We start from the raw sequence: 25,772 nt of genomic DNA on the forward strand, positions 1-25,772 counted from the left end.
ATATGTCACTTGGAAAACTCACAGTGAGGCTTAGGTTGATGAATGAACAAAGATTATGAGAATGTTTTCCAGAACTGTCATTTAGATAGCAGCACTAATCTACTTTGACACATAATTACACATTTAGATAACCCCACTGTAACTAGACACATGAGATTTTCTTGAGTAGAAAACCAGAACGAATCAGATAACTCATAATAAGAGAAACAGCAAGGGAACCTCTTTTATAGTTGAACTTTTTTTCTTCAAAGCCAGGAACTCTACTTGTAACAAGCCTATCTCATTCTTAAGCCTTTGCATATCTTGCTGTAAGTCTTCTTCTAGATATGCTTTTGATGTTCTGTCACTATGTGGTGGAGAATAACTCACATTTTCTAATTCAGGTTTCATGCTTTTATAGATATTAGCAGTGGGACTGTCACATGTGGGTCCCTGAAACACACTTGCTAAACACCTAAGCTTTAGAAGAGCTTCTAAGTTCCATGTGGCTTGTGGAACAAGTGCTGTATTGGTTTTCGGTTTTTGTAAGTGTCTGTAACAGCAGAAATACTGTAGCTTTCTATTCGTATCACATGCTTCCATTCTTTGGAGTGAGCAAACCACAAATCAAAAAGACTTTTTAGATCTCCAGACTGAGGCCAATGTCTAATGACTAATTTCCAATCTGTGGTATTTTGGGTTATATTTTCTTGTATCTGCATATCAAACTCTTAGTCTTTTTTCATTTCAGCCATAACTACTGGGTTCCTTAATTTTTCAATTTCTGTATCATTACAACAATTCTCTTTCTTCTTCATCTCTGTGAGAAACAGGCTACATGTCTGCTTTGTTATAATTTTTACAGTCTGATCTATTTTCATTTGAATAAAGCTTAGAAGATGACTGGCAAGTGTGTTGGAGGGACCCAGAGTATGAATACAATGACAAGACCTGAATGAGATGGGCTCCTTCTGTTCAGACAATGCCTGGAATACTACAGAGTTAGATACTCCTCCAGGTGCATCTGCTTCCTCACCATCAGGGATATGATTCATCAGATTACGGGGCACTCCCTTTAAGTTTGTCCCTCTTTAGAGTTACAATGTAAGAGCTCTTCCTCAGGACAAACAGTAATTCTGGATTTTTCAAAACTTTCACCAATCTTCAGTTGAACTTTTTTGTAATGAATTTTTTTTTTTTTTTTTGAGATAGACTTTCACTCTTGTTGCCCAGGCTGGAGTGCAATGGTATGATCTTGGCTCAACACAACCTCTGCCTCCCAGGTTCAAGCAATTCTCCTGCCTCAGCCTCCCGAGGAGCTGGGATTACAGGCATGCACCACCACACCCGGCTAATTTTGTATTTCTAGTAGAGACGGGGTTTCTCCATGTTGGTCAGGCTGGTCTCGAACTCCTGACCTCAGGTGATCCACCTGCCCCGGCCTCCCAAAGTGCTGGGATTACAGGTGTGAGCCACTACGCCCAGAATTGTAATGAATTTTAAAGGAAGTCCTGAATATACAGATATATCCTCTTTATTACAATTCTTACTCAGTTCTGGTTCTTGAGACACTTTTTTGCAGGTGCAAAAGTGAAAATTAATTTGCTTCTTTTGTTTCTCCGATGCCTTTTCTGACAGGGTGCATGTTTTAAAATTAACTTTATTCTAAATTGTTTCTCAGATGTCTTTTCTGACAGGGTGCATGTTTTAAAATTAACTTTATTCTAAATTAAGTATGAACAAAGAAAAAACAGAAAATAATTAAAATTGAACTGTGAAACATAATCTATGTTTTACTACTCCTAAGTTACTGGATTATAACTAAGAAGTAAAAATAATTTCCCTTGGCTTAATATAGGAGAAAAACATGAACCACGAAGCTTAACTCTCACTGTTTGTTTGGAGTAAACTTAATTCATTATCAATTAAATATGACAGAAATAGGTTCACAGATGATATGTAGTATCTAAAGGCTTTCTCTCTTGAAAAGATTTTTACCTCAGCATACCCTAAATAGTGAACCCCTACAGTGAATTCATATTTCTAAGATTAATTAAAGAGTAGGCAAATGCTAAATTATTATAAGCCAAAAGGAATACCAATCAGAAAGAGAAGAAAATTTTTAGATTCTACTTCAAGTGTTATACTGTAATATGATAGTGTTATCTAGATAGGTTATCTGCTTATATCCAGGTCTAATATACTCTAAGCTCCACTAGTGACAGCAGTTTAAAAATTTTAATAGCATCTTCTACTTATGTTAAAACACGAAACTTATTGTTTGCACCCTGACACCAAAGTCCCATTCTGGAAAGCATAATTCTCTCAATAGGCAGTTGGATTGCTTTTATGACCCCATCTTCTCCCTGAACATAGACACTGAAGGCAACCAAAAACCAAAAAACAGAAGAAGTCTTTAACCTCAGCACTGATGACTGGCAACATAAAATTGCAGTTTGAACCACCGGGAATGATGACTCCTTTAACGTGAGGTGAACTCAGTGGCCATCACTGTTCAATTGTTCATAACTTCTCTTGCTTAGTAATACAGCTCAATTTTTGATGTTACCTTCTTTATCATGAAGAAGATTATAAAAATAAAAGAGCAAAGAGAGTTCTGGAAATTTCTGGCCTCAATTCCAAGGGTACAGATAGCTGTGAGTTACTACAGACTATAAGAATATTTTAAATTTTATAACAGGCTAAAATATTTTAAAATTCAATATGAAATTATGCTCTGTTGGATTCTAAAAGGATAGTCTAAAAGGTCACTTCATTTGGACTATGCTATGTTATTAAAGAAAAACAAAGAAACAAACCAATATCAAACCAGAAATTTAAATTGTTATATACCTGTGGCTGTTTATTTTCACTTCTTTCAAGCATTTCTTGCTTTTCCTCTGAAGCCACTTTTAAGTCATGTTCTGCTGACAAATCCATATGTTTAGTTAAAATGAATGACTTAAAGACTATAATCTTTATAAAAATTGATACAAAACAACATACGCTTTTCTTTTATAAATTGAGAGTTTAAATGAAGCTTAATGTTTACTGGAATATTTACATTTTTAAGAAACACTTCTAATTGTCTAAAACTTTAACAAACCACTTGGGGAGACACTAGATATCAGCAGGTTCAAGCCATGCAAAAGTCTCAGGGTCACCCAAAAATTATTCCACCCAATATAAAAAAACAAAACTGCTGGAAACAAAACAAAATTTAAAAATACAGTAAAAACATATAAAGTAACACTTTACTATTCTCTACTTCGTAATAGTATCTTTTTAACAACATGCTAAGCACATTATTTACTAATAATTTGCAAAATTTTTGTTACTATTATACCTTTATAGTGTATACACTGTTTTTTACATCTGAAATATTTTCCTCTACAATTCTGACGAATTGATTTTTGTGTTTTAAGGCTCAGAATGTAGGCTGGGCACAGTAGCTCACACCTGTAATCCCAGCACTTTGGAAGGCCCAGGTGGGATAACTGCTTGAAGCCAGGAGTTGAAGACCAGCCCAGGGACCACAGTGAAACCCTGACTCTATAGAAAATTTGCCAGGCATAGTGGTCTGTGCCTATAGTCCCAGCTACTCAAGAGGTTGAGGAAAGAGGATCTCTTAAGCCCAGGAGTTTCAGTTTGCAGTGAGTCTCGATCATGCCATTGCACTCCACCCTGGGTGACAGAGTAAGAACTTGTTTCCAAAAACAGAAAAAAAAAAAAAAGGAAAAAAGGCTGAAAATGCTATGTGAAGTCCTCCCTGAATCTGGCTTTCTCCACATACACAGGTGTCTCCTTTCTTGGGGCTCCCTTAGTACTTTTTGAATTTTTCTAGTGTCACTTCACCATCTGGCTCCCTACCCAAGAGCAGTTCCTTGTTGTTTCTTGCTGGAGAATCACAAATCTATGTGGATATTTATTATCCCAATACCCCTCCTCAGCTTCAAAACATAAGTGATTATTCTAAGCTAATCACATAACTACATTTGCTTTCCCAGTGCCTGGTTTAGGAACGAGCACGTGGTGTGACCCAGCTAATAAAATATTACAGAAAGGGCTGAGCACAGTGGCTCATCTCTGTAATCCCAGCACTTTGGGAGGCCGAGGCAGGCAGATCACGAGGTCAAGAGACTGAGACCATCCTGGCCAACATGGTGAAACCCTGTCTCTACTAAAAATACAAAAATTAACTGGGCGTGGTCACATGTGCCTGTTGTCCCAGCTCCTCGGGAGGCTGAGGCAGGAGAATTGCTTGAATCTGGGAGGTGGAGGCTGCAGTGATCTGAGATCGTGCCACTGCAATCCAGACTGGTGATAGAGCGAGACTACATCCCTGAAGGAAAAAAAAAATTACAAAAAGTCCCCTGCATGCTTCTGAATTTTCTCCCAATTTAAAAGACACATGTGAAGAAAAGCAGCCCTTCCAGCCTTTAGATACTGTCTTATGAGAACATGACGTTTGGAGCTGTTGCTAAATAGCCAACCATGAAGGGAGACATAAACAAGACACTGCCAACAGCATAGCTGAAAGAAGAACAAGTGGGATCCAATAATATCACCGGACAACCAAAACAAGTCTGGTTCTTATGGTTGTGGCCACTTTTAGGTCGTCTAGTATTTGCAGCCAAAAGCATTCTACCTCAGAAGTTTCCCCTGGCCTACAGGATAAGATCTACTCATTTCTATACTATTAGAAGTCTTTTATTGAACTTGTTTCTAGACACGGGTAAAACAACAACAAAGTCTTTCCTAAGCATGCCTTCACTGACACATACTAAACATAATAAATAATAACTATAAGCTATTTTCACCTCATTACCAAGCACTCCGTATATATTTTTTTGCACTAGTAAATTTGAACTGCTCATAGACTCTACAAAGTTCACTCAGGTGTCCTACCTTTTGAACTTGCTCCTTGTGTTTTAAAACTTTCATTCTTCGTGGCTGCTGCTTCTGTCAAACATGCAAGCTTGTTAGATACTCTTTCTGCCAGGCATCATCCCTCTGCCTCCTTACCTGGCAAAGTTCCACTCACTCTGCATGCTTACCCTAAATCCCACCCACATTTTAGAAGACTGCATTCATCACCACAAACGTAAACGTGCCTGGCACATATTGAGCATTATACATACGTAATAAATAATAACTATAAGCTCCCAGATGACATTGGACACACAGTAAGCACTATTTCAGGTAGTAAATAAAATAAATAACAGTGGTAATAACAATCTCCTAACTGTATTTTTTAAATGTATTTTGTAACATTGGAAAAATGCTTAGTCTATAACAGATACATGATAGTTATTATTTAAGTGGACAAGTATTTGAATGAATTAAAATATTTTTCTTAAAAACTCTGTTGAAAAAACACAAAAATTAGTTATCTATATTCTATTATGAGCACCTTAAAGACAAAAACTATGTCAATTCCATCTTTGTCTCTTGCAATTTGCCAAACCTAACTTATAGAAGTGGTTTGATAATTATGTACTAAATTAATGGTGTCTTTATACAGTTCAGATTGTACAATGCATTAGGTGTTACATTTTTGTTATTGTTAATCATTTTTATAATTTTATTATAATTTTTTGAGCCTAGAGTTTGGCTATTGTAATATTTATTATGATTATCTCTTGCCTAATGGTAACAGAGCATGTTTTTTTTTTGAGATGGAATCTTGCTCTGTCACCCAGGCTGGAATGCAGTAGTGCATTCCGGCTCACTGCAATCTCCACCTCCTGGGTTCAAGCAATTCTCTTGCCTCAGCCTCCAGAGTAGTTGGGAATACAGGTGCCCACCCCCATGCCTGGCTAATTTTTGTACTTTTAGTAGAGATAGGGTTTCACCATGTTGGTCAGGCTGGTCTCAAACTCCTGACCTCAAGTGGTCTGCCTTCCTTGGTCTCCCATGTGCTGGGATTACACATGAGCCACCACGCCCAGCCTGGTAACAGATTATCTTGTTCCAATAAAATTACTATTATTATGATAATTATCCAGCATATAAAAAAACACAGCCTGTTCTAAGAAGTGAATATATCTCATGAGGTTCCAACTTATGGTGAATAAATTAAAAATAGACCTGGTTTGTAGAAGAATATGTAACATAACTTCTGCTTCTTGGAAAGGAATTACTTTTCTGTTTTCTGCATTCAGTAGGTATCTTCAAAAATAATCTCCTTTTTGTATGGGTGCACATTGGCTCAGTTTTATGGTTCTTATTGCCATTTGTTTATGGTATCAGAAAGGGATTGTTGAATTCCTAGTTCTAAAGACAGTTACTTTCTTAGTGACACAAATTCCCGTGTAATGCAGTTGACCCTTCAACAACAAGAGTTTGAACTGCAGGGGTCCACTTATATGCAGATTTTTCTTCTGCTTCTGCAACCCAGAGACAGCAAAACCAACCATTTTCTTTCTCCTCAGCCTAATCAACCTGAAGATGATAAAGATGAAGACTTTTGGGAGGATTCGCTTATGTTTATGAATAGTAAGTATATTTTTTCTTTTCTATGATTTTCTTTATAACAGCTTCATCTCTCTAGCTTACATTATTCTAAAAGCATAGTATATAATAATGCAATACATACAAATACGTGTTCACTGACTGTTCATGTTATCAGTAAAGTTTCCAGTCAATGGTAGGTTATTAGTAGTTACGTTTGGAAGGAGTCAAAGTTATACTCAGATTTTCAACTCCACAGGGATCAGAGTCCCTAACCCCCACAATATTCAAGAATCAACTGGAATTAATATTTATTTACTAAATGTAAACCATTTACTATAAAAATTAAATAGAAGACCATTTGCATAACAAGTCCAATTCGTAACAATGTAATTATAGAGGAAATTGCAACATATTAACTTAATCTAATTTCTTACTTATATTAATACAAAAATATGTAGAATTTCAGGGATCATAAGTAGGTAAATGAATTTTTTCAGACAATACTGTTTGAGACTGAGAATTAGCTACAACTTCTTAAATAACTCTGAATTCTAAACTAAAGAAATTAAATTTAAAAAATTAATTTATATATAAACATATATATTTTAAACTGCTCTTTTATGATTAAAAATATGTAATCTTACTTTTTTTGTTTTCTTTGGCGATAGAGTCTTGCTCTTCCATCCAGGCTGGAGCGCAGTGGTGCAATCTCAGCTCACTGCAACCTCCAATTCCCGGGTTCAAGTGATTCTCCTGCCTCAGCCTCCCGAGTAGCTGGGACTACAGGTGCCCACCAGGATGCCCAGCTAATTTTTGTATTTTTAGTAGACATGGGGTTTCACCATGTTAGCCAGGCTGGTCTCAAAATCCTGACCTCAGGTGATCCACCCACCTCGGCCTCCCAAAGTGCTGGGATTACAGGTGTGAGCCACCATGCCTGGCCTGTAATTTTGCTTTTTAAAATCAGTAAGATCACCAAGGGAAACGAGAAATTTACTATCAGAAGTCTTACCTTGATTGTCGTTTCGAAGATGATCTTTAAGTATCTTATTTTTATGTTCCAAAATTTGTTGTTGGATGCTATGCATAATAAATGTAATAAAATTAGTATTTTAATAGTGATATGAAAAATATTTACCAAACAGATTAAATTCTTAAAGCATTTCAGACAATATCAGAGCTAATATCAGAAATCTAATGTTTAATACACTTTAAAATTTTAAGCTTCTAATTAAACAAGAAAAACAGGAAGTACTCATAAACTGAGAAAAGCATAGCTCAGTAAATTAATTCTAGTTAGCTTAACAGCCTGGAAACTGTCCTGCATTCACAGTAAGTCCTCACTCTGTAACCAATAGGTATTTTGTTTTCAGACCAGTTGTTTCTCTTAGCCTCCATGGCTTCTTCTAAAAAATAAAGGTTTTACTACTTGACTTCACTAGGTCATTAGGAGGATGCAATGAGAAAACATGTTTAAATGTTCAGAGAAAGAGTAAAGCAATGGAAAAACTTATTCTTGAACTGCATTGCTGAAACCATTTTGGAATCTCAAATAAAACCTGAGGAGTGTTTTTCCATAGTTTGTAATATTTGAATGTCACAGTTTTCAGAGAATGTTATTAAGTGCTAATTTTGGTTATTAGTTCTATTCATTGTGGCTTGTAGTTCAGAGCATTTTAGCTAGTTCATAACCTGTAACTAAATTTATATACAAATATATTATTATCTCATTAAAACATATACCCTAATTGTCCCCTATTACTGAGCTCATCAATCACACCAAGGGCAGAAAACTAATAGGTGTCAAAACCTGGCTGGGACAACTACCATTCCTTCTCTACCTCCTCAAACTCAGAGGCAGCAGGTCTGTGTTAGAGGCTGCATCTTTTTGGTCCTCTCCAACTGACATACAAGACAAAGCCCTGCTTGTATTGTTTTTCAGTTCCATGAAAGAGATGCAAGTTGATGTTTCCTCATTTCCAAGTCATGTACTCACAACATATTTGCATGTAACAATCTCGTGTGCTACTCAGCTCTGTTCTCATTTCACAGATCACCTTACATGAATATTTTTATAATGATTTTCATTATAATGTAAGAGATTATATAATCTATACAATTATATTATATAATAATTATATAATCTATAATTACATAATAATTATATAATCTATAATTACATAATAATTATATAATCTATAATTACATAATAATTATATATTATTTATAATAATATTAATATAAAATACAAAATATAAATAAAAATATAAATAATATAAATATAAAAATAATATAATTATATATAATATTATATAATAATTATATAATATATAGATTATATAATCTACATATAATATAATCTCATATAAATATAAGAGATTTTCATTATTATGGAAACACATTACTTGAGGGGCCAACTCCAAGTTGGTCCCCATTACTCTATTGAAGGATAATGTACACAGGTCAGAAAAAAGCCTCAAGGTACAGATGTGATAACAAAAGGCAAAGGGACCTCTGTTCTCTTCCTGCAACATTATTTGAACATCCCTAACTGTTGAGTACAATCCCAACTAATATTTGCTAGAGAAAAAATGGACACTGGTCTCAAAGGATAACATACCATGAAAGTATAGGCTAAGCCTAGCCAAAAGGTGGGCTACAAATAAGATTTTTAGTGTTGGGGGAAGGTCAATTTACTCACTATGTGTGTAGGTAGAGCCAGGAGGCCTCGCTGCCAGAGCAGGTGCTGGGAACAATGGCTGAGACTATGTACATGAACTAAAAAACACTGTAGCTGTGGGCTGGGTGTGGTGGCTCACGCCTGTAATCACAGCACTTTAGGAGGCTGAGGCGGGAGGATCACAAGGTCAGGAGATCAAGACCATCCTGGCTAACATGGTGAAACCCCGTCTCTACTAAAAATACATAAAAAATTAGCCAGGGATGGTGGCGGGTGCCTGTAGTCCCAGTTACTCAAGAGGCTGAGGCAGGAGAATAGCATGAACCCAGGAGTGGGAGCTTGCAGTGAGCCGAGATTGCACCACTGCACTCCAGCCTGGGCAACTGAGCAAGACTCCATCTCGAAAAAACAAAACAAAACAAAACACTGTAGCTGTGGACTCTGTGTATGAGTCACCATGAAGAGTGAGGGATCTGAATCAGTAAGGGCATCCTGGTGGCAAAAGTCAATCATTACCAGACTGCAGGACCAGTTACAATGGCAGCAACACAGCAAGTCAATCAATGGAAACAACAGAATGACTAGAATGGCCTTTTCCCCTCTTCTTCTGACTTGTAAAGCAAGATTGTCTTCCTTGGGCTTAGGGAACCCCTTAGCTTTTTGAAAAATTCAAAGGAGGAAGGCATAGGAGGTAGCCCCAGGGGATAATACAAGATTTTCTGCTAAAGTGGACATTTCAAGACCCAATAACTAATTAGAAAAGTCAGGCCAGGCATGGTGGCTAGCAGTTTGCGAAGCCGAGGCTGGAGAATCACTTGAGCTCAGGAACATGAGCAACATAGTCAGAACTTGTCTCAAAAAAAAAAAAAAAAGGAAGAAAGAAAGAAAAAGCAAAAGATGTGACATTATTTCTATCTCACATATAAGAGTTATACTTGGAATAAAATGAACAACACTGAGATTCCTAGGGATAAAGGTCTTTAAAAGTTTGGAAAGAATCTTGCACTCATTGCTACTTCTAACTAATCTAGCTTTCTGTGTGATTTCTCACTAAAAAAGTGGACTAACTTGTTGCCATTCCAAACTACCTCAACCAAACTATGAACTGTCACCTAATGTACAAGATGCAATAGTTATAATTATTTTAAACCTTAATTTAGTATTAACTGGTCTTTCAATATAAGCACATACCTTCTCAAATCACAACAAACAGCATAATCCTCGGCAGTTTGGCCAGACATGTCTTGAGAAGAGATAGGTATATTTTGTTGAAGGAGGAGGCTGACGATACTTGACAAGTTATGCCATACTGCAAGTATGAGGGCTGTTCTAAAATAATAGAGAAATAACAGCACTCAGGAACTCTGATAAAGATATTTAATTAGCAAATTGGATACACTTTACCAATTTCATATCTTGCCTGTCAGGATAGCCATAATAACCATTTACATGTACTAGCTTATGTGTATAAGCATCTTGGGTGCTCAAGTGTTCATCTTGGTAAATTACCACAAAGGCTAAAAGGCAGGGACAACAAGCAAGCTTCGTGTCCCATTGGGATATGACGTAATACAGTTGCTAATTTATAGTCCTTTGATGGCCAAGAAACTGTGCTGAGGTCACTTATCTAAAGTAGGCAAAGATTTAGGTGAAGATTTTCCCATTGCTTTCCTAGTCTGATATATTGTAATTCAAAGTCAGCTAGGGATCAAATAAGTAAGAGCTATCTGCAGGCTGAAAACAACAGCAACAACAACAGCAACAACTATAATAATAATAATAATGATAATGGTAATAGTAGTAGTTGTAAACTGAAAGTTAAAGTCTACACTTCATAAAATTCATGAAATACAAAACCCCTTTAGCTAATATAAGATTATAGGACCAAAAACATCAAATTACAAATAACAGTCTATAAGAGAAGATGAATCCTACTATATACTGTTTTTTATGTTGCTCAGTCCAAATAACTGCTTTTCTACCTAACTGATTATTCGTGTTATTTTTTACTATATGCCAATAATTATAAGTTTAATCTTATTAACATATCTGACTTGAGTGACTGTTACCGCTCTAGAACACTCAGATTTTTAGGAAAAAAGAAAACAAAAAACAAAAACTATTGCACCTTTTGAAATTGTCAACGGCATGTATATTTGCCTGGTTCTTCAATAAAAATTCCACCATATGCTGTCTCCTGGAATTTATAGCAAACAAAAGTGGAGTGTTTCCCTCCTGTAAGAAAGCAAAAACAATTTATAATTCACAAAATTACGTATTTCTCCACTGAACTAAAAATCTTCTATAAGATGCTATGAACTTAAACATGCAATATAGAGAGAAAGTAAATGCAAAGCAATCCCGTCCTTTTCACTCCTCTGTGCTTTCCCACACACTGCCTTGAAACACCCCTCCTCTGCCTCCCCACGTTAACTTCGATCATCTCCAAAACTCACTTTATTTACCAGTCCCCAAAATCCTTGCTTCTATCTCAGCATTTAGCACAGTACATTGTAATTATTTCGTTGTTTCCCACTGAAACCAACAGATTCTCGAGGGCAAGGGCTGTATCTTTTTTCTCTATAACACTAAAACCTAAGACATAGTAACGAATGCTTTAAGTTTTTAAAATAAATTGATCTAAATTATTATCTCTAGAGCAGTGTTTCTTAAACTATATTTCAAAGAATAGTTGTTTTACCAGAAGAACTGTACCCCAACAAAAAGATTCCGTGATCATCTGCATTTGAGAAGTATCACAAAACTCTATTACACGGCCAACAATCTAGGAATCCCTTGAACTTTGCCTAATCTCAATTTGACAATACTTTTTGTGGCAAACATTAACATTTTAGGAACTAGAGTTTCAGGGATACAGTTGCCAGAGCTTCCCAATACAAGTGGAGCTTTCCTCTGGGTGGCACAAACTTGCTTGATTTACGTCTATCAATGGTCTCAGGATGCCAATGTCAGGCACTCCTGATCCAAAGGGGCCACTAAGGAAATGAGCTCTGAATTAAGAGAGATTGGCTTCAAATGCACTTATTTTGCTTATTATTAAATACTCCATGGGATATCTCCTAATGCAAGAGGATAGATTTTTATCCTAACTATTAGAAAGCTCAGTATGTTCTGTGTAAGAGAGACCAGTTAAAATTTTTTGAAAATAAATATTAAAAAGCAAAGCTCAGTAAGAAATTCTATTCTCAATTATAATGATAATCCTGGGATGCTAATGCAACTTTACTTTTTAAATCCATTTGTATTGATTTCCATTTAAATTGCTATTTAACATTTTTTTTTACTTTAGGCAAAATATAAATCAGAAATAAAAATACAATGGCTTATCAAAAAAAGTTCTAATACTGATGCATAGGGCTTATTTCTAGCATAATAAGAGCCAATAAGTCACTTGCATTTTTTTCTTTCTTTTTTTTTTTTTTGAAATGGGGTCTCACTCTGTCGCCCAGGCTGGAGTGCAGTGGCATGATCTCCGCTCATTGCAAGCTCCACCTCCCAAGTTCATGCCATTCTCCTGCCTCAGCCTCCCAAGTAGCTGGAACTACAGGCACCTGCCACCACACCTGGCTAATTTTTTGTATTTTTAGTAGAGTTAGGATTTCACCGTGTTAGCCAGGATGGTCTCCATCTCCTGACCTCGTGATCTGCCCGCCTCAGCCTCCCAAAGTGCTGGGATTACAGGCGTGAGCCATCACACCCGGCCGTCACTTGCATTTTTAAGGGACATTGCTGAGAAGAAAGATATAATGTCTGCAATATTCATAATCTATCCACTTCTCAGCAGGAATAACCTAAAAGGGCTTCTAGGTATTCTTATGAGCAGATGACTATTTGTGGTATAGATATAAAAAAAAGAGTTAAAAAACTTCTGAATTCTAAAATTCAACTCTATAATTGAGGGATTTATATAAACTCTAGACTATATATTATGAACCAATATATGCCGTCTTGAAAACCTTGAAATCTTTATGAAAATATACTATAAAAAAGGAGTTGTAAACTCAAATACTTATAAGGATGAAGGAGGTTACCTAAGTAAGTGAAGTACTCAGGTGGGCACAGTAGCAAACTGGAGAATGTGCCTCCTACACAGGGCAACCTCTGTGTAGCAGACCAAGCAGTGATGTGGTTCAGGGGACACCAGATTTGTTTCTTAAGCCTGAGGTCCAGATTTCTGCATGAGTCCACTAAAGTTTACATGTTGACTGAATTCAAAGAGGCAAAGAACAAATCTATACGCCACATTTAGACTATAGCCCTTGTATTTTTATATTTGCTATGAATGTGTTGCTAAATGATTGTGTATAAACCAAGTATTTGCATGTGGAACTTCTTCTTTGTCTAGTATCATACGTTTAATTTAAAAACTCAGGCCCTGATATATACATAATAAAAATTGCTGTTAACACTCATACCCACCTCAAGAATTTTCCCAACATTTATTCATTTGCAATCTATGTGCATATACTTTTCCCAGATTGTTAACCAAATAGACAATTAGTTCTTAGGAATGCTGAAACTAAATTATTAAAAGAATTTCTATTGTATTCTCACTAACTTCAAGGATTTCAGTGTTTAAAACTGACATCCTGATAATGCCAAAGCTCTGTAAACTTAATAGACATACTGAGATAGCCCCTAATACAACTGCAACTGAAAAAAAAAGGTTCAAGATTTGCTACTGATCTGAGAAAATCTCACTTGTAATGAACATTTGTTGACACATAATCACTTGAATGGTGACAAAGGAACATGCAATTGTGAAAGGGTCAGCCTCTACTTATTGAAATTTACCCACAAGTAAATTGCTAAAGACTTTCTGAATGGCAGTGAATGATTCATGGTGGGAAGCAAAAGGTGTTATTCTGTAAGCTGAGAGCTATTGCCAATGATATTTCCTTTCACTTCCCAGTCACAAACGTAGAGAAAGACAGATAAGTCAGTTAAATGTTATTGGAAAAGGGAACTTTGAAGAAAGTAGCACCTATCAAATGCCAACTTTTTTAGACATTTCTTATGTCTTTGAGATACGGGAATTTATATCCTGCACTGATCTATTCTGTGCTTCTTAATCAGGAGTGTATTCGAACACTGAGGTTTTTTTGTTTTGTTTTGTTTTTGCTCTTGTTGTGGTAAGAGACAAGAGTCTTACTATGTATTTTTAGTAGAGACGGGGTTTCACCGTGTTAGCCAGGATGGTCTCCATCTCCTGACCTCGTGATCTGCCCACCTCAGGCTGGACTCAAACTCTTAGGCTCAAGCAATCCTCCCACCTCAGCCTCCTGAGTAGCTGGGACTACAGGAACATGCCAGTGTGCATGGCTTCAAGAAAATATTTTTAACCATACATGTTCAGAACTTATGAGATCTATTACATCAAAATCCTCAGGGGAAAGCCTACACTTGTAGACTTTTAACAAAATTTCCCCAGGTCATTGTAATGCACAATTCTAGCTGAGAATTACTGCAGCAGACATCAATTCAGTTTCATCTCTCACCCACATGGCCAATATCCTTTATCAGCTTGGGATGCGGCCAGAGAGAAGAGTATGAGATAGAGTTATGTATTAAAACTCCAGTTAATTTTCCTGGGTGTGGGTATAACAGGGACAAGTAAACTCAAAATCCCAGTTGATTTTGCTATTTATAAGCTGCTTATCTCCCACCTTCCCACCAAGATATTCTAGATTTGAAAGGAGAGTTTAGACTCTTATCTAAGTGGCTGTTTCTGCCAGGATGGGTAATAAGTCAGTTACTAATTTGTTCCACCCTTTGCTGAAGTGTTTCTCACTTCATCACCGTATATTCACTGCCAATCTGGTTTCCTCAGAGTCCTCTAAAAATTAATCTTTAGGCAAGTTTCAGTCACTCTTTTTACCAAACCAAAAATGATTACCCCAAAGCTGAAGAGCGCTTTGTCTCAATACATAAACTGGAAAAACAACAAACTAAAAAACAAAACCTCTTCTTGGCATTTTCCCTCATTACCTAATTTCCAAGTGACCTGCATGCTTTTGATTGCTCTCCTTTTCCCTTCCTATTTTTCCCTCTTAAACCTTGCCCATGAAAGATACATCCATTTTGTTAGAAAACCGTCAGCAGCAGCAAGACTTCCATTTATTGTAAGTTGCTTTAGTTTTGAGTTTTAAGATAAAGCCTATTACCAGGGCAATTTTTTTCCTGTGATGTTTTTACACTAATTCGAAAAAAAATACACCTGGGGTAGGAAACAAATACTTGAAAAGAAGAAGTTTTACCTTAACAAATTCACAAATACTTCCCATAAGTGCACTAAAATAGCTGTGCCCTCTAATGCTTCTTTAAAAGTATCAACATTTAAAGTAAAATGTTAGACAATTAAGTTATTTCAAAACATTTTCATTCAGGAATACTTGAGTTCCAAATATGAAAAATTGACTCTTACCTAGTCAATATTAAAACAAACATTTTGAAAAGAAAGTTGATTGATCTGTACCTCATTCAGTGCTTCAATATTTGCATGGTGGGAAAGCAGTTTTTCTGCCAGTGAAGTCCCCTTATTATACACGGCATAATGGAGAGCAGTGTTGCCGTAGATATCCTTAATGTTTGGATTGGCGCCATGTTCCAGGAGAATAATGGCACAAGCCTCTTCCTGGCAGTGTACAGCCTATTAGTGTTAGATAAAAAACTAGACTGTAAATTCTAAGGATTCAAAATACATATTCCACAGGTTTCACCAACTACTTATATTTAAATGAGACAAATTCATTTGAGTTCTATGTATTTAAATCAAATCCATTTCATGCTGAAAGAGTTGGCTACTATATACCTTCATTAAAGGTGTCCTGCTGAGTCTGTCACAGATGTCGATCTGGCATTGTCTTTCCAGCAAGAGGGTGACCACTTCCACACGGCCATAGGCACAGGCCAAATGTAGAACAGTCCTAGGAGAGCGAGAAGAGTTTTCAGGAAATTGTAATGCAGTATGTCAAAACCTACAATGGGTTCATGTAATTGTAAACACTGAATGGCATGTTATTCCTCTGCCTTCAAAACAAATAATTTTCTTTTGAAGAAAGTACAATATTTATTAGCTCTTACTGCTCCCTACCGTAATGAAACAGCAGCCTATTTGGATAGAATGAGCTTGGTGTTTGGATTCAGTTCAACTAGGGCTTGAGTTCTACTTTGAACTTGGTCACGTACCAGCTATTGCTTAGCCTTTCTGTGCCTGAATTTCCTCATTAATAAAGATGACCACAGCAGCTAGCTCACAGGACACCACTGTGATGCTTAAATGAAAATCTATGTAAAGCATTTAGAACTGTTTCCAGAACAAGCAACAACTCAATAACTGTTAGACTTTTGTTTGTTGAGACAGGGTCTTGCTCTGTTGCCCAGGCTGGAGTGCAATGGTGTATTTATACCTCACTGCAGCCTGGCACTCGTAGGCTCAAGCAATCCTCCTGTCCCAGCCTCCTGAGTAGCTAGGACCACAGGAGTGCACCAGCATGATCAGCTAATTTTTAAAAATTTTTTGTAGAGTAGGAATGTCACCTTGTTGCCCAGACTGGTCTCAAACTCCTAGCATCATGGGAACTTCCCACCTCAGCCTTCCAAAGTTCTGGAATGACAGATGTGAGCCATGCATCCAGCCAGATGTTATAATTATATTACTACTATTTAACAAAAATATTTTAATTAAGTAAAATGATACATTATTGCTATTTTGCAGGATGATTTAAAGATTAGGTCACATTTTAGCATATCTGATATTGGAGCGGTATTTATAATTCATAATTTTTTATAACTATAATTGGTAGCATTTAAAAATCATCTTCTTAATATAGAAAATAGTAGGGTATCACACAATCCATGAGGCCTTACATTAAGTAGAATACTGTATACACAGCAGGTCTAGGGCAATTCTAGGCATCTAATTGACACTTAAATACATTTGAATTCCTAAAAGTACCATGGGGAAAGAGCACTGAAATAACAACATATTTTTTAAACAAATTACTTCTTACTTTGATTTTTAAAAACGTGAAGCTGGCCAGGCACGGTGGCTCATGCCTGTGATCCTAGCACTTTGGGAGGCCGAGGCGGGTGGATCTCTAGGTCAGGAGTTCAAGACCAGCCTGGCCAACATGGTGAAACCCCGTCTCTACTAAAACTACAAAAATTAGCTGAGCATGGTGGCAGGCACCTGTAATCCCAGCTACTTGGGAGGCTGAGGCAGGATAATTGCTTGAACCTTGGCAGCAGAGGTTGCAGTGAGCTGAGATCACGCCACTGCACTCCAGCCTAGGCGACAGAGTGAGACTCTGTCTCAAAAACAAAAACAAAGACGTGAAGCTAAAGGAAACTCATGAATGAGATGAACAGGTAGGGCTCATTTTAGTCAACACTTAGATTTACAGAATATATGCAAATCAGACTTTCCAATGATTAATATTAGTATTTAAGACTGATAAATTTTCAAAAGGGCAATTAAAGGTTATCTCTTACTGTTTTCTACCTTCAGAAATGCTTTTGCTTGAAAGGTGGGAGGAAAAGCTTCAATGAGATTAAGTCCTACTATTCCCATTTTAAATCTCTCATCTTGCTCAGGCAGAACAGGTAAACATAAAGTTTTTAAGTATGGAAGGGTCCTGAGAGATAGTGCAAAATGTCTTCTACATAACATATTCAAGTTATGTTTGATGAATAAATGGATTGATAGAATACAGGTGGGGAGCTCAATATTTTTAAATACAACTTCTATAAACCAATATTTTCATGATAGTAATAATATTTGCTATGTTATTTTGATGACTACAACTATAATGAAATGATTAATCTATCGTTTGCCTATATGTAATGAATCTATACATAAGAAAAACATATATACATAATAAAGTATATACATAAAATCTGAAAGCACAAATAAAAAGATTCCCTTTTTACTTCTGAAGAAGCTAGAAGTTCAAACCCTCACAATAATAATGATAAAAATAGTGAGAAATTATTTTTATCTGTACAAGATTCATATTTCTCTTCCCCAAATTTATTCCATTAATAATAAATTTTTACTAGAAATTTTATAAATGCTCACTTCAGAAATCAAAGGTAAGAAAAAGGAACAAAAACTTTAAAATACAAATGCTCAGAAGTTTCAAATTTTATCCTATTTTGTACATAGTTTTGCCTAACACAAGACCATAGTATGTTTGTGTGTATGTGCAAGTAAACTGATTTTTTTTCCTCACTGGGTATAACAAAGTGCATCTTCACACATCAACATACTTCTCCACCTATTGCCACCTTCAATGGCCACATATCCATTCTATGGGTTCTTGTTAACATAAATGCTGGGGAGAAAAGTGCATGCATCTCTATTTTCTAAAGGTATTTTAATACAATGGAGTTGATGGGTGAAGGGCATACACATTTTTAAAATGTGGTAATTATCTCCAAATTATCCACTTGAAAAGTCATCAGCAACTTAAACTTCAAGCAGCAGTGTAAGCACCACTGCTCTTCATTCTCACAAACACTGTGGATAGAACACAGTCTCACTCTTTTAACTTAAATTCTCTTATGAGAAACACTAAGGATTTTTTCCTATGTACATAAGTAACTTGTGAATCTACAAAAAGTGCTTTGCTCACTTCTAGAGTTCTTTTCTTGTGGATTTGATTGGAAAGAATTCCCTGTAAAATAAAGATGTGCTTTTTATCTGTATATATATAACTGATATATATATAACATATTATACTAGTAATATATACAATTTGTTATGCATATAATCAGTAATATATATTATATATAATAAAGAATAAATTCCCTGTAGGATGAAGATACACTTTTCATCTGAATATATATTTTTATATATTAGTAAAAATATATATAGGAAATATTTTTCGAGTGTGTTATCTTTTGTTAATTTTTTTCTGATACACAGGGGATTTTAATTTTTAGTTTGCTAAATCAACCTTCAGAATGCCTGCTTGCGAGGTCATTCTTATGAAGGCCTTTGTTAACGTAAAATGTACCTGTATAAATAAGTCTTTGTGTTTTCTTCTGGTACTTTTCTCATTTTGCATGTGTAAAAATTTCAGTCTGAATTCCATCAGGAACTCATTTTTGTGACATAAAGTTTCATGAGTTTTCTTCACACAGCAGGCATTTTATTCATAACTCATCCTTTCCTACTCATCTGAAATGTTACCATTATCCATCCCTATGTAAATATCTTACATATATTTCAGTGTTTTTGGATTTCCTGTTCTGTTCCATTTGTTTATCTGTTTTCAGCTGTTAGTAAATAATTAATTGTGGGAATTAATAGCACATTTTGATATCTAGAGGAGCAAGTCTTTTCACTCCATTATAAACATTTTTAAATGTCATCACAATGGTAAGATAGACAGCAAGTGTCATGCAAAAATGATAAAACCTTGATATTTTCATTCAGTTTATGTAAAACTGATAAACATGGAAACAGTTCACATTTTGAGAAAACTGAGTCTTCCCATTCAAGGAACCCACCTCCCGCTTCCCAGTGTCCCTCGAAGAAGCCTCAGTAAAGAACCTATCTATCTAGGTGGATTCGGATGTAAAACCGACACAGGGTTTTATCTGAGAACTCTTCGCCTACTGAAAAAGGCTCATGGTATTTTTGACAGGGGAATGAGTTCTCATTAGGCACCTCCCTATCATGTATATGGCCCCATGTTTTAAACGTGGATATGCCTAACTTCGGGAGTTAAATCGCTCAAATTCTCCACCAAGCGCGACGGACGGGGAATTGCCAGCGATGGAAAGCAGCTGAGGCTCCATCTGGCACCGCTGCTCCGAGGGTGCCCGGCGCCCTCCAAGGCCCCCGCCCCAGGGGCTGCAGGGCTGCAGGGAAGCCGGGCTTGGGGCCCCCTCCCACCGCGGGCTGAGTCCCCGAGCTACCTGTCCCTTCTGTCACGGGCGTCCAAGTCCTGGAACCTGCGCATCAGGCAGCGCTCCACCTCCGCGGCGTCGCCCTTGATGGCAGCCCTGTGGATCTTCCGCAGTTCCCAGTCCCGAATGTGGTACTTCCCACCGGAGTACTCTTGGTCCGTGGAGCTCAGGAGCGCCTGGCCCAGGCGTCTCCCGAAGCTAAAGAGCTTCATCATGGTGGCGACTTCTCAGACGCCCACCACCCGCTCCTGAGCCGCGGCGGCTCCTCGTGGCCTTTCCACCCCCACCCAGCTCCAAATCCGCGATCCCCCCCGCAACCCGCGATCCACCCCCAAATCCCAGATCCACCCCCAAACCCGCAATGTAGCTCAGAATCCGCGATCCAGCCCGGTCCACCACAGCCTTCAGCAGCGACACTCGCAGCCTCCGACCTCTCAGACCGAGTGAGCCCAGTCAAGCCGTTAGGCGCGCGCCTGAACCTCAGCGCTCCGACCTCTCAGACCGCGTGAGTCCCCGCGATGCCAGTGAGGCGCGCGCCTGAACCTCAGCGCTCCGACCTCAGACCGCGTGAGTCCCCGCGATGCCAGTGAGGCGCGCGCCTGAACCTCAGCGCTCCGACCTCTCAGACCGCGTGAGTCCCCGCGATGCCAGTTAGGCGCGCGCCTGAACCTCAGCGCTCCGACCTCAGACCGCGTGAGTCTCCGCGATGCCAGTGAGGCGCGCGCCTACAACTCAGCGCCAGCCGGGACTCCGGAAGCCGCTCCCAAGCCCTCGTGGCCGGCAGGGGGCGGCTGCAGCTCGGGCGCAGGCGTCGCTGGCTTGCGGGTTCTCCTGGGCTCGAGCGGGACGTTCCGGAATCCCAGGAATGCATCCCTTCCGGCCTGAGAGCCTGCCTGGCCCTGACTCCCGACCCGCTCCTCCTCCGAAGAGAGATCGGGGCCGCTGACAGGGGCCCACCGCAGCCACCGGGGATGGGACTGGGGATCGGTTCCTGTCCCGGTGCAGCCGCCGCCGGGCAGACCGCCTGGCTTGGCCGCAGCCAGGGCGACATGTAGCCCCGGTTCTGCCAGGCTGGGAGCGCCAGCCATCTTGGAAGTTGCCAGGCAGCTGTCGCCAGCAGGTAGAGGGCGCCTGCAGCTTGGTCGCCCAGGTGGTGGAGCACGGCCTGGGCGGCCTCTGGATCGCGAGTGCACCTGGCCTGAGAGCCCGCCAGGCCCTGCCCCCGCTCGGCTCCTCCTCTGCTGAAGCTCGGGACCTGTAGCCAGTGGCCCTCTGCAGCCACGGGGAATGGGGCTGAGAGCCGGTTCCCGCCGCAGGGAAGACCACCTAGCTTAGCCGCAGCCACAGGGACATCTGGCCCCGGTTCTGAGATGTGGGGAGTGCTGACGGGCTCGGGGGTTGCCTGGAGGCTGCTGCCTGCACACAGAAGACGGCTGCAGCTTGGGTGCCCAGGCGGGCTGGAGGTGCATGGCCTGGTAGGCCTCCGGATCGCCAGCGCGCCCAGCCTGAGGGCCCCCAGGCCGTGCCTCCCGCCCACTCTTCCACCGGAGGGGGATCGGGGTCGCTGGCATGGGCACTTGGCAGTCACCCCAGATGGGGTTGAGCAGGGATTCTCAGTTTTCGCCCCTGTGCAGCCGCCGCCGGGCAGGATGCCTGGCTTGGCCTCAGCCATTGCGACACCTAGCGGGTCGGGCGGGCCAGGGGGTGAAAGCGCTGGGAGGCGGGTGCCTTCTCGCCCTATGGCGCCTCTGGGCCCCACGGCTTGTCGGCCTCCGGCGCGCAGGGCTCCCCAGCATCCTGGGCGCCGGCCCGCTGCCCGCACAAAGTCAACTCAGACAGGATGAACTCCGGTTGCCTTGTCTGGCTGGGCTGCAAGGCGGGGCAGCTGACCTGCTGATGGGGTGACTTTCTTCATCTTCTTGCCCACAAGACAGCGGGCTGGGAAGCCAGGGGCCGCCGGGACCTGGGGCTGGAAACCACATCTGCCCACAGCCGCAGCCTCCTGCACCTGTCATCCTGGCGGCGCCCTGACGTCGGAGAAGCAGCAGGCGCGGAGCTCCTGCAGCGGGCACCGCTGCAGCAACCCGACCCGGCGTAGGCGGCAGTGGAAGGCGGCCTGCTAGCACGGCTCCCGCGGCCCCAGGACCAGGGGTGCGGCCAGCACCGCCCTCACTCCCCGCGTCTCGTGGATGTTGCCCTCCCTGGAGGCGGCTGGACCTAAGCGAGGCTCGCAGCGATCGGCCCCGCGAAGACTCACATGCAGGGCTCAGGATCCTGCATTCTGGCGCCGCCGCACCGCACCTTTCAGCAGCCCTGCTCCTCTTCTTGTTAAACTTTTGTCACTCTGCCATGAAAAGCATCCAGGCGTCCTTGATTTCGACACTGCGTGCACGCTCAGCCGAGCTCATCGGACGGGTGGTTGTCCCCAGAGCCCGCGGGCAGCTTGTTCCCGGGCGGCGGCTCCTCCTGGATGCAGCTCCTTGTAGGCCTAGCAGGCTTGGGGGAGCCAAGGCCCGCCGCGGCCAGCAGACCTGTGGAGAGGAAGAGTAAGGCGGGCTCTGCAGGGCAGTGGGCCGGGACCATGAGAGAGGCGGGTCACTCTGGGCTCCAAGCTCAGCCTCTCGGATTCCCCGGGACCCACGGCTTATAATGCGCTTAAATCCCACGCCTCGCCCGAGAGACAGCACGTCACCGTCACCGCCTAGCGCCCCCGACCCGCTCCCACTCTCGCTGCAGCGGAGGGTGTGTGAGGGAGAGAGGGACGCAGGGAGGGAAAAGCGTTGAGAGGGCGAACATCTTTTCATAAGTTTTTCCCCTTCTATATGCCATCTCTGATGGGAGCCTCTTTAGATCTTTCGTCCATTTACTAATTGGGTTGTTTGATTTCTTATTGTTGAGTTGTAAGTGGTTTTTAATGGTCTGGATGCCAGACAGGTGTTTTGCAAATTTTTTCTCCGTCTGTGGCTTGTTTCTCCATTCTCTTAATATTTCCTTTCCCAGAGCAAAAGTTTTTAATTGTAACGACTTCATACCAATATCTTCTTTCATGGTAGAAATTTGTCTTTTATGTACTTTAGTGTTGTATCTACAAAGTAATTGCCAAACCCAAAGTTACCTAAATATCCCTTTTGTTATTTTACAGAAGTTTTACAGCTTTTGGATTTAAATTTAGGTCTAAAAATTGAACTCATAAAAGTAGAGAGTATAATGCTGCTTACCAGAGGCTGTGTTGCTGGGGAGAAAAATGGGAAGTTGTTCACAGGTGCAAAGATTCAGTTCAACATGAGAAATGCGTTTTGAAATCTATTGCACAGCAGGATGACTATAGTCAATAATAATGTACTGTATATTTAAATAACAAAAAGTAAATTTCAAATATCTAACCACAAAAAATAAAATTGAGGTGATGGGTATTTTTTATTTTATTTATTTATTTATTTATTTATTTATTTTATTTATTTTTTTTTTTTGGGAGAAGAGTCTCGCTCTTTCGCCCAGGCTGGACTGCAGTGGCAGGGTCTCGCCTCACTGCAAGCTCCACCTCCTGGGTTCACGCCATGAGGTGATGGATATTTTATCCTCGATGTAGTCATTCCTGATTTTATACACATATCCAAGCATCACATTGTACCCCATAAATGTATGCAATTGTGGTTTGACAATTTAAAATATTATTAACTTAAAAATGTGTCCTTCGAGTTAATTTTTGAGGAGCAAGATCTGTGTCTCAACTCTTTTTTTTGCATATATGTATATATACATACACGCAATGGATTCATCACTGTTTTTGAAAAAGCTACCCTTTCTCCATTGAACTGCCTTTACCTTTTTGTAAAAGATCAATTGACTGTGTTTGTGCACTCTTATTTCTGAGTTCTCTATTCTGTTCCATTGATCACTTTGCAAGTCCTTGAACTTTGTTCCTTCCCTACATTATTGTTGGCTATTCTTGTTAGTCTGTCTTTCTATATAAACTTGAGAATTAGTTTGTCAATTTCCACACAATAATTTGTTCATGTTTTCACGAGAGTTGTAATGAATTTGTAAATCACATTGAAGAGAACTGACATCTTAACAACACTGGGTCTTATTTTGTGAATACAGATGTCCCTTCATTTATTTAGATCTTTAATCCCTTTCAACAGATTTTATAGTTTTTCTCACATAGACCCTGCCCATATTTTGCTAGATTGTGTCTATTTCATTTTCTTGATGCTAATGAAAATGGTACTGGGCTTTTAATTTCAAATTCTCATTGTTCATTGCTGGATGTGGGAAAGCAATTGATTTTGCATATTAACCTTATACTGTGCAACCTTGCTATAATCCAGAAGGGTTTTTGGCTGATGCTTTGAGATTCTCTATATAGAAAATAGAAAATCAGGTTATCAGCAAGCAAAGGGCATTTTAATGCTCCCTTTCCAATCTGTATACCTTTTATTTTATTATCTTGTCTTATTGCATTAGCTAGGATTTTAGTATGATGTTGAATAGGAGCAGTGAGAGAGGATAACATTTCCTTGCTTCTTTTGTGTAAAACATCCCATTTTTCACATTATGTATGATATTGTCTGTAGGGTGTTCTTTTGGTGTATGTTCTTTATCAGTTGAGGAATTTCCCTTCTATTTCTAATTTGCTGAGAGTTTTAACCATGAATGGGCTTTGGATTCTATAAAATGCTTTCTTGATCTATTAATATAATCAAATAACTTTTCTTCTTTAGCTAGTTATCTGAGGGATTGCCTTAACCATTTTGTGTTAAGCCAGGCTTGCATACCTGAAATAAATCTCACTTGGTCTTGGTGCGTAATTCAACAATGTATTGCTAGATTCAGCATGCTGATATTTTGTTGAGAATTTTTGATGAGAGAGATTTGTCTGAACATTTTTCTTTAAATGTCTTTTTTTGCTTTTGGTATTAGAACTTCATAAAATGAGTTGGGATATGTTCCTTTTGCTTCTGTTTTCTGGTAGCAATTGTAAATAATTGGTATCTTTTCTTCCTTAAGTGTTTCATATAATTCGCTAGTGAAACAATCTAGGCCTGTTGCTTTCTTTCTTGGAAGGTTGTTAATTATTCATATATTTCTATACTAGATAAAGAGTTATTCGAATTATCTATTTCTCCTTTTGTAAGTTCTATGGACTAAATTTTTGTGTCTCCCCAAAATTCACGTGCCAAAACCAGTCCTCAATGTGATGGTATTTGAGGTCCTTTGAGAAGTGATTAGGTCATGAGGATGGAGCCCTCATAGGTGGGATTAGTGGTTTTTTCTAGAAAGGTTCCTCACCCCTTCTGTTATGTGAGAACATATTGAAAAGATGGCTTCCATGAGCCAGAAATTGAGTCCTCAGCAGACGTGAAATCTGCTGGTGCCTAGAATTGATGTTGGATTCCCCAGCTTCCGGAATTATGAGAAATAAGTTTCTGTGTTTATAAGCCACCCAGTTTATGGCATTTTGGTATAGCATCCTGAACAAACTAAAGGAGTTTTGGTAGTCTGTGTCTTTCAAGATATGGATGCATTTTGTCCAACTAATCAAATTTGAGAGCACACAGTGTTTATACTATTCATTTATTATCCTTTTAACACCCATGGCATCAATACTGATAACCTTTCACTTCTGATACTAGTAATTTTTGTCTTCTGTCTCTGTTTCTCATTTGTCTCCTCTCCTTCATTTCCCATCCTCTTTCTGCCTCTTCTTCATCCCCTT

The 25,772-nt window shown here is 39.5% G+C and overlaps 2 protein-coding genes across 4 annotated transcripts in view; both read right to left on the bottom strand.

Annotated features, from left to right (window-relative positions):
• LOC129044580 (ankyrin repeat domain-containing protein 18A-like) overlaps positions 1-22,676 on the bottom strand; it is a 73,437-nt gene extending 50,761 nt beyond the window's left edge. Inside the window, exons 1-8 of one of the 3 annotated variants that reach the window (XM_063650444.1) lie at positions 20,063-22,674; positions 15,948-16,062; positions 15,612-15,785; positions 11,244-11,350; positions 10,307-10,444; positions 7,448-7,515; positions 4,888-4,941; positions 2,833-2,906 (exon numbers count right to left, since the gene is read on the bottom strand). In XM_063650444.1, coding sequence (XP_063506514.1) covers positions 2,833-2,906; positions 4,888-4,941; positions 7,448-7,515; positions 10,307-10,444; positions 11,244-11,350; positions 15,612-15,785; positions 15,948-16,062; positions 20,063-20,268 — 936 coding nt within the window. In that variant the 5' untranslated portion in view covers positions 20,269-22,674. Of the gene's footprint in view, positions 1-2,832; positions 2,907-4,887; positions 4,942-7,447; positions 7,516-10,306; positions 10,445-11,243; positions 11,351-15,611; positions 15,786-15,947; positions 16,063-20,062 lie in introns of all 3 variants that reach the window. The other 2 variants (XM_063650446.1, XM_063650445.1) reach the window with 2 other exon arrangements.
• Positions 20,724-21,725, bottom strand: LOC129044579 (uncharacterized). The gene has a single exon (XM_054502587.1). It carries the CDS (start codon positions 21,723-21,725, stop codon positions 20,724-20,726), a length of 1,002 nt encoding a protein of 333 aa, XP_054358562.1.
• Positions 22,677-25,772: the final 3,096 nt, after the last annotated feature.

This window comes from Pongo pygmaeus, chromosome 13 (assembly GCF_028885625.2).
Source record: "Pongo pygmaeus isolate AG05252 chromosome 13, NHGRI_mPonPyg2-v2.0_pri, whole genome shotgun sequence".
Classification (NCBI taxonomy): domain Eukaryota; kingdom Metazoa; phylum Chordata; class Mammalia; order Primates; family Hominidae; genus Pongo; species Pongo pygmaeus.